The 8493-nt window shown below is 44.8% G+C and overlaps 2 protein-coding genes across 3 annotated transcripts; one reads left to right on the plus strand and one right to left on the minus strand.

The window, feature by feature from the left end:
* Positions 1-842: 842 nt before the first annotated feature.
* LOC120403462 (olfactory receptor-like protein OLF1) lies at positions 843-3758 on the minus strand. Of its 2 annotated transcripts, XM_039534531.1 has the most exons (2): positions 3750-3758; positions 843-1781 (listed from the first exon to the last, which is right to left on the minus strand). In XM_039534531.1, the coding sequence occupies exons 1-2, from the start codon at positions 3756-3758 to the stop codon at positions 843-845; spliced, it is 948 nt and encodes a 315-aa protein (XP_039390465.1). The 2 variants fall into 2 exon arrangements, with proteins under 2 accessions (XP_039390465.1, XP_039390466.1); XM_039534532.1 differs by lacking the exon at positions 3750-3758 and having other exon boundaries at positions 843-1787.
* A 2860-nt stretch (positions 3759-6618) lies between these two features.
* On the plus strand, positions 6619-7389 carry LOC120404094 (olfactory receptor 5W2-like). Its single transcript, XM_039536098.1, has one exon. The coding sequence runs from the start codon at positions 6625-6627 to the stop codon at positions 7387-7389; it is 765 nt and encodes a 254-aa protein (XP_039392032.1). The 5' UTR covers positions 6619-6624.
* The last annotated feature ends 1104 nt before the right edge of the window (positions 7390-8493 follow it).

The following is an 8493-nucleotide window of genomic DNA, read 5'->3' on the forward strand; positions in this document are numbered from 1 at the left end:
AAAACAGTCAAATCCTACTTCTTATACTTAATAAAATCATTTTTGTTTATTTATAAACAGTGTAAGTAATTGTTACTGGAGGGCAAACAGCTGTGCATCTCTCTCTCTTGCAGTGCTATAGAGGGTGAACATTTATCAGTTCACCCTGTATAAGCTTTATAGAGAGTGAAATGGATTTATTTGGGGTTTAGATCCCATTGGGAGTTGGGTGTCTGCGTGATGGAGACGTGTATCCTCCTGAGCTGGTCTCAGTCTAGATCTCCAGTTTTGGGGATGCGGCCCAGACCCTGGGTCTGTGTTGCAGCAGGCTAGCGTGTCTGACTCAACAAGACAGGATTCAGAGGATTAAGCTGGCAGGGAAAATAGGAGCAGAGGAAATTTAAGAACATCAGGTGACAGTGCCAGTGGGGGTCTCTGAGACCGAACCCGTTACACTATGCACTTGGGTTTCCTGCATTTCCAGAAAGCATCCCAGCCCCTGAGGGATGTGCTATTCCAGTCTGAGTTGCTCTCAGTCTCTCCTTTCAAACTTAGATAGATACATACATAATCATTGGAACAGAGACATGAAGTTGAGTATCTCACCCTCTAAGTGGAAGCCCCTATCACCCAGCCTATAGAATAATTCTCCTTTTCTGCCCATGTGATTCTTCCTCTGTTTTGACCACTGATCTGAGTTGGGGCCTGCAGACTTTGTTGGAATACAAACAAATAAATAATAATAAAAATAGAATAATGAACAACACTCCTACGGACTCTGCGAAATTACATTGTAATGGGCTGGGAATTGAATTCACCTGTTCCCACTCCCCATCACTAAACCAGTACAGAGTTAAACAGATTCAGGAATTGGTTAGGAGTTTATTCATTGCTCTCCTCACGGCGTCCTTCACCTCCGTGTTCCTCAGGCTGTAGATGAGGGGGTTCAACACGGGGATCACCAGCGTGTAAAACAGCGAGGCCATTTTGTCTGTGTCCATGGAATAGCTGGAGGGGGGACGTAAAAATATGAAGAGGAGGGTGCCAAAAAGCAGGACCACAGCAGTCAAGTGGAAAGAGCAGGTGGAGATGGTTTTGCGCCGGCCCTCGGCAGAGCTGATCTGCAGGATGGTGGAGATGATATAAACATAGGAGAGGAGGACAGTTACAAGGCTGCTCACTATAATGCAGCTCATAAAAACATACATCATAATCTCATTGATGCGGGTGTCAGAGCAGGAGAGCGCCAGCAGTGGGGGGATGTCACAGAAGAAATGATTGATGATGTTGGAGCTGCAGTATGACAGCCGAAATGTAAAACACGTTTCTATCACTGAATCCACCAACCCGACAGCGTATGCCCCAACCACCAACTCTTTACAAAGCCGCCTGGACATAGTAACCGTATAGAGCAGCGGGTTACAGATGGCCACGTAACGGTCATATGCCATCACAGCCAGCAAGAGACACTCAACATCTGCAAAAATGATACAGAGATTCATTTGCACAGCGCAGGCAGAGAAAGAAATGCTTTTCTTCTCGGCTAAGAAATTCAGCAGCATCTTAGGGGAAAGTATTGAGGAAAAGCAGAGGTCACAGAAAGACAAATTACTGAGGAAAAAGTACATGGGGGTCTGGAGCCGGGGATCAATCGTGATTAACAAGATCATCCCCCCATTGCCCAACAGGGTGATACCGTAAATCAGTAGGAACAACACAAACAGGGGAACCTGCAGCTCTGGACGATCTGTCAGTCCTGAGAGAATGAACTCAGTCACCTCCGAGTGATTTCCCTTTTCCATCTCCTCTGAACAGAGATGAGGCAGCTACAGAGATCTGGACAGGTGGATGGTTCGGAAAACCTGTCCCTTCCCTGTAATGAAGTAAATGAAGATAAATGGAGTTCAGTTTCTAAATGGACATCAGTACCCGCTCAGGGAAGGGCTTAGTCCACAGAGACAGATGTTCACAGCTTGTCATTCCTGTTGTTTGATAAAATACACACTGCATAAATACAGTGACACACAGGTTAATCATGCCCCACACATGAACACTCCTGTTCACTAATCCAAGCAGAAAACAGTGACTTGTGACTCTGCTGTAAGAGAATCAGGGTGAAGATTATTTCAGTGTGAGGAGATTATTTGTAAAGGAGTGTCAATCTTTCTACTATCTTTGGGCAAGGGGAGCTCTGTGGCTTGGCATGTCGGTTTGGGATAAAGTTGCTTAATGTGCTAATTAAGTTTTTTGGCATTTACTTTAGCCCGTATGAAAACCCAGAGATACACTGGAAAGCACTGGCTTCAGTGGCTATGTAATTGCCTATTTTTTCCAACCAAGGAGGTCGCTCCTTTAGCTGAAGGGGTAGGAGCTGGGACTGAGGCTTTCAGTGCTGGAGGTCTTGAAGTCAATACCTGCTGATCCCCATGGTGTCCATGTGTGTGTGTGACTGTAATTCAGGACAATCGCACGTACCTGCTGAGAAGAGAGAGAGAGCTGTGTTGGCATTTCCCCATCGATATAAACTGCCAGTTTGGAGCATTCGGGATGTTTTATACTGAGATGTGTGATCTGTGAGACATGATTCCTGATGCAACCGGGAATACCTGAGCTCAGAGAGACACCACACCTAATTAATGTGTTCAGTGAACCAAGGCCACCTTGGTGTAATTGGTGCCCTGGGGATTAATTTGACCTACTCTTTTTTACTGTGTTATGAAATGATGCAATTTCTACCAGATTTACAGAGTATGAGGTTAGGGGTATATTTCATCGTGTTGTTTTTAGTGCAAGTTGGGTACTGTGTACAGCTGATCCACAGAGGGGTTTTGTGTGTGTGAGGAGACTGAAACCTTTTTGCTAAAAACATAATATTTCGACTCGGAAATACCACGGGGGTGCCTCAGATACCACACATCACCAATCTCTTCCATGAGCCAGGCTCCCCAGCTGGATTACATCCCCCATGATGCATGTTGGTCTCTCCTCTTGCTGAACTGCCCTGGAACTTCTCCAGAATCCCACAGCCATGATTTAGGGAGGAAGAGAGTTTGGTATTTTTTATTGGAAATCTTATAATTTCCAGGAAAAAGAGAATTTCATGGAAAAAAAATAGTGGAATGGAAAATCCAATTTCACACCAAAAATCTTCTCAAGAAAAATTTTCAACCAGCCTTAGCAATAAATTTGGAATCAAAGAAACAGAAAGCTAGATATTGGAGAAACGTACTAATTGTTTGCAGCTGTAACTGATGTCTTCTCAGTCATTCCTGGTTTCAGAATCACCTCATTGTCCCGGCCCCAGTAGATGGAGTAAAACCTGTAAGATATGTAAGAGTACTCCAGATAATCTAGCTATTTATAGTATGCCAATCACCATGGTATCCTATGTCCTTCCCTTGCTAGATTACTCCCCAAAATCGGAAAGATAGATTCACTTATTTTTGCCTGATGAAGACCACATGGTGACCAGAGGATCTCAGGAGGAGAGCACAGTATGTTACGGACTTCTGCCGTTAACAAACTATCCCTCTTGCAGGCATATTATCCGCACATGGAGCTCACCTTTAAGATGGTCAGTAAATCTATGAGTCAACTAGAAATACTGATACTCTCACTGCAAATATTAATACATTTTTTATAATGTATGTGAAGTTATAAGATGACACTGTATGGTGTTATTAATGCATGTTCCAAACCGAGGCTGGCAAACTGGTCTGTTTTAAACAAAGAAATGTGTGCTCTGCTTAATTTTGTATCTAAACAGTAACCATAGTCATTAAGCAGAAAGGGAAACAAACGTACCCTAAAAAGGTGAGGAAAAGCAGCAGGGAACATCCTTCTACATAGAGTTTTTGTCTTCCAGTAACCAGATGGAAATGTTTCTCAAAGGGGGGATAGGACTCTAAAAAGAGGGTATAGACATCCCAAGGCACCACTCTCATTCTCTTTCTCTATCTCTCTCTTCCCCCCCTTGATTCACTGCATCTGAAGAGATAAAGGAAGCAGCCATTGGACTCGTGGAGGGGTCCTTACTTATGAAATTTGGTCAATAAGACTGTTGAAAGCACATGGTGAGGAAACTTTTGCTTTGAAATTCACATCATTTGCTAACTTAGGCACAAGTTGAATTCTAGCTTTATTTTTCTTGTAACTATGTCTGACTTCTATGCCTCCTTATTTGTACTCACTTAAAATTATCTTTGTAGTCAATAAACTTTGTTTTATTGTTGTATCTAATCCAGTGTGTTTCAATAAAAGTGTCTGAGAAACTAAGTTGCATACATATTAGTGCTATTAATGAAATAATGGACAATGTAACTTGCATTGTCCAGGAGAGGACTGGGCAGCACAGGATGTGAAATTCGGGAGGGAAATCGAAGACTGCAGAGCGTGTTAGGGTCACCCTGCAGGATAACCAAGGGTGGTGAGAGCCTGAGTGTAACCCAACTATTCCTGGCCAGGCTGCAGTTACACACAGATGCTCAGGATGTGATTTGTTTGTGACTGGCCCAGTTGGAAGCCACTTCAGTAAGGCATTGCAAGGTTGCAGGTGACAAACCTGTTGCTTAGTCTGGGTTGGACCCTGGTATGTTACAGCTCCCTCCCAATTCTTTTGTTACTTTTATTTATTTCCCATAACTTATAGTCCTTGAAACCAAGTTTAGGAGTATGTAGACGGGCCGACTCACCCCTGCGGCGCCTCTTGCTGGTCATCTTCGGGAATTAGCTCAATTTCCAGCCCGGAGCACCCTCTGCAGGCCAGTGATCTGCCTGTCCTCTGGCCCTGAGTCCCTCCCTGGACCCTTGTGCCTCTGTTAACTGGGTCTCCCACTCCCAGGGGAACCCCACCCACCTATCCCCACTTTGCCTCTGTATTGGCTACTGCCCATTCTCCATCTAGCCCCTGTTCACTGGGGCAGACTGTAGTATCAGCCACTCATCATAGCGAAAGGAGTTTGGACCTGCTGTCTTTGCCTACCCCTGGGCTGCCCTCTGCAACCCCCAGTACCTCTTGGCCTAATGCTAGGCGGCAGCCTGGGGCTTTCGAGGCAGGAGATCCCCAGCTCCTCTGCCTTTCCCCAGCCCTGCTCTACTTGAGGTACCTTGTCTAGCTCCCTGCAGCCAGGCCCTTCTCCCTCTACAGCCAGAGAGAGACCGTTTGGGCTCCTGGCTCATTGCCTCTTACCAGGGGCCAGCTGGGCCTGATTGGGACCTGGCCACAGCTGGGCCTGCTTTCTCTCAATCAGCCCAGGCTACAGAGTAAAATTGCAAAACAATGGGGGGCGGGGGAAGGATAGGACAAGAACCAATGGACTTCAATTGTAGCAAGGGCAGTTTAGGTTGGACAATAGGAAAAACATCCCAAGAGTCAGGGTGGTTAAGCACTGGAATAACTTGCCCAGGAAGGTTGTGGAATCTCCACTGTTGGAGATTTTTAACAGCAGGTTAGACAAACACCTGTCAGGGATCGTCTAGGTAATACTTAGTCCTGCCATGAGTGCAGGGGACTGGACTAGACGACCTCTCAAGGTCCCCTCCAGTCCTATGATTCTATGGTCTCAGAAGGAGTCGTGCACTGAGAGAAGGGGGGATGCCAGCCTGAGCAGTGGGAAGGGGAAGGGACACGCACCTGCCTACACTTGACATCCAGCTCTATTGTACCCCCCACCACATGCACGGACACGACTTGGTGGTACCTCTTTGTTTTTCCTCCCTTCACTTACAATGAGTTGCGGATGGAAGCAGTACCTGCTCAGAACCCTAAAATCAGACTAAGAGTTGAATCTTGCCCTGTTTGCTAACCACAACCAAATTACCCTTAATACCTCTGGAGCTGCTTCCTGGAATGACTTTGAGATTTGTTCCCTGGAGCATCTTTTCTCCCAGGACAACAGGTGTGCACAGCACATGCAATTAATGTTGTGACCATGTCTTTCCTTGTGGAAATGGAACACAGAGGGCCAGAGCACTAACTGGTCTGGATCGCTGTCTCGCCCTTGAGGTCTTTTGAATATGATACAAAACTGAGGTGAATCTATTCCATTTCATGTGTTGGTCACCTCTCCAAAAGTCTGTTTAATTTCCCAGCATTGGGACATGAAAGTGTCTAGAAATGGGTGGATTTCTTCAGGACGAATAATTTATTGTGAAAAACAATGCAGTTGGGGTTGACCTGAAACTCTTCACAATGTGTTACAAAGTCTTCTAATAGCCTTTTCCCAAAACAATGTCTGTGGGGGAAGAGGATGTAGGTGCGGGTCACAAGGTAGCCACTGGTAGGAGGTGGTAATGCTCCCTCTCTTTGTAATTTTTTGCTCAATGGTTAGGGTGTTCACCTATGAGTTGGGAGATCCTGGTTCAATTTCCCCTTCTGTCCAGTGCTGGGCAAAGATGTGCACTTGGGTTTCCTGTATTTACAGAAAGCATCCCAGCCACTGAGTGATGTGCTATTCCAATCTGGGTTGCTCTTGATCTCTCCTTTCAAAGTTTTTCTACGGTGGATAATAAATTAAATAACCATTGGAACAGAGACATGAAATTGAGCATCTTAGTGCCCCAAACTAACAGTCTATAGTGATGATGATCTTGTTAATCACGATTGACTCTATAGACTGTTAGATTGACCCTCGACTCCACACCCCCATGTATTTTTTCCTCAGTAGTTTGTCTTTCTGTGACCTCTGCTATTCCACGATAATTTCCCCTAAGATGCTGCTGAATTTCTTAGCCGAGAGGAAAAGCATTTCTTACACTGCCTGTGCTGTGCAACTGTATCTCTCTGTTGTTTTTGCAGATGTTGAGTGCTTCTTGCTGGCTGTGATGGCATATGACCGTTATGTGGCCATCTGTTACCCACTGCTCTACACGGTCACCATGTCCAGGCAGCTTTGTAAGCAGCTGGTGGCTGGGGTGTACGCTGTGGGGTTGGTGGATTCAATGATACAAACATGTTTTTCATTTCGGCTGTCATACTGCAGCTCCAACATCATCAATCATTTCTTTTGTGACATCCCTCCACTGCTGGCGCTCTCCTGTTCTGACACTCGCATCAATGAGATTCTGATGTTTGCTATCATGTGCTGCACTGGAGTGAGCAGCCTTGTAACTGTCCTTCTCTCCTATGTCTATATCGCCTCCACCATCCTGCAGATCCGCTCCGCCGAGTGGAGGCGCAAAGCCTTCTCCACCTGCACTTTCCACTTGACCGCTGTGGTCCTGTTTTTTTGCACTCTCCTCTTCATGTATTTACGTCCCACCTTAAGCTATTCCATGGACACGGACAAAGTGGCCTCAGTGTTTTACACGCTGGTGATCCCCATGTTGAACCCATTTATCTACAGCCTGAGGAACACGGAGGTGAAGGATGCCCTGAGGAGAGCAATGAATAAACTCCTAGCCAATTCCTGAATCTGTTTAACTCTGTACTGGTTTAGTGATGGGAAGTGGAAACAGGTGAATTCAATTCCCAGCCCATTGCAAGGTAATATCGCAAAGCCCGTGATAGTATTGTTCATTATTGTATTGTTCTTATTATTAACTTCTTTGTATTCCAACAAAGTCTGCAGGCCCCAACTAAGATCGGGGCTTTATTAGGGTATTACCCCAGCAAAATTCCAGGAGGTGCCTGTTTCACATGTGTGAATATCTGTGATGTGCTTTGAAAGCATAGAGCTATTTGTATTGGGAAACAAAAGGGGGGCATCACATCTATCTCCCTCTGCTTTGTAGTGAGTTTGGTTTTGTTATGCAGTTGCAAGTATGAAGTTTATTATTTCTATGGCTGAACCAAAGGGGGTTTTGCACACCCTCCTGATACTCCACAGCCCTTCATGTCCTCTGTGGAGTTGCTGTTGAGATTGTCACCTACTTTGTATCCGTGCATGTGGTGGAGAAAAGTGATTTCCATCACAATGGCCTTTATTTTAAGTTAAGCGACCAACAAAACAAATAAGAACAAGGGTAACATTTCCAAAAGAGAGCATGGTGTGTGTGCATCCTCTGTGAGAATCTGCACTGAACTGAATACAAAACAATATGGAAAGGGTGAGTTTTCTCTACCATATAAATTAAAGAGTAAGAAAAAGTCATATCAGATACTGGATGTATGTACCACATCAGCAGGTTAGCTGTGAGTTCTTACTCTTAGTTCAGTTGCAAAGTATTATGGACTCTGAAGAATAGGGATTCTGGGAATTGTACAGCTCTGGTTACTGTGCATGAGAAATGGATAGAGCTGGGCCAATAGCTGATTTTTTAGTTCATGGGTGGTTACAAAAAATTGAAAAATTCAATTCAACCTGAAACAAATCTGAGAATTCCTAAATGTTTGGCAAATATAAAACATTGACAAAAATATCCTTTGGGATCAAAGGAAATATTCAGCATGACCAGAAATGGAACATTTCCTTTCCTTTCTGGATACTTTTCAATGTAAAAACAAAGATAATGTAGGGCCAGACTGACAAAATGGATGGAAGAGGCGGTAATGGCTCTGCATCCCTTGTAGACTTT

The sequence above is a fragment of the Mauremys reevesii genome, linkage group 4 (assembly GCF_016161935.1).
Source record: "Mauremys reevesii isolate NIE-2019 linkage group 4, ASM1616193v1, whole genome shotgun sequence".
Taxonomy (NCBI): domain Eukaryota; kingdom Metazoa; phylum Chordata; order Testudines; family Geoemydidae; genus Mauremys; species Mauremys reevesii.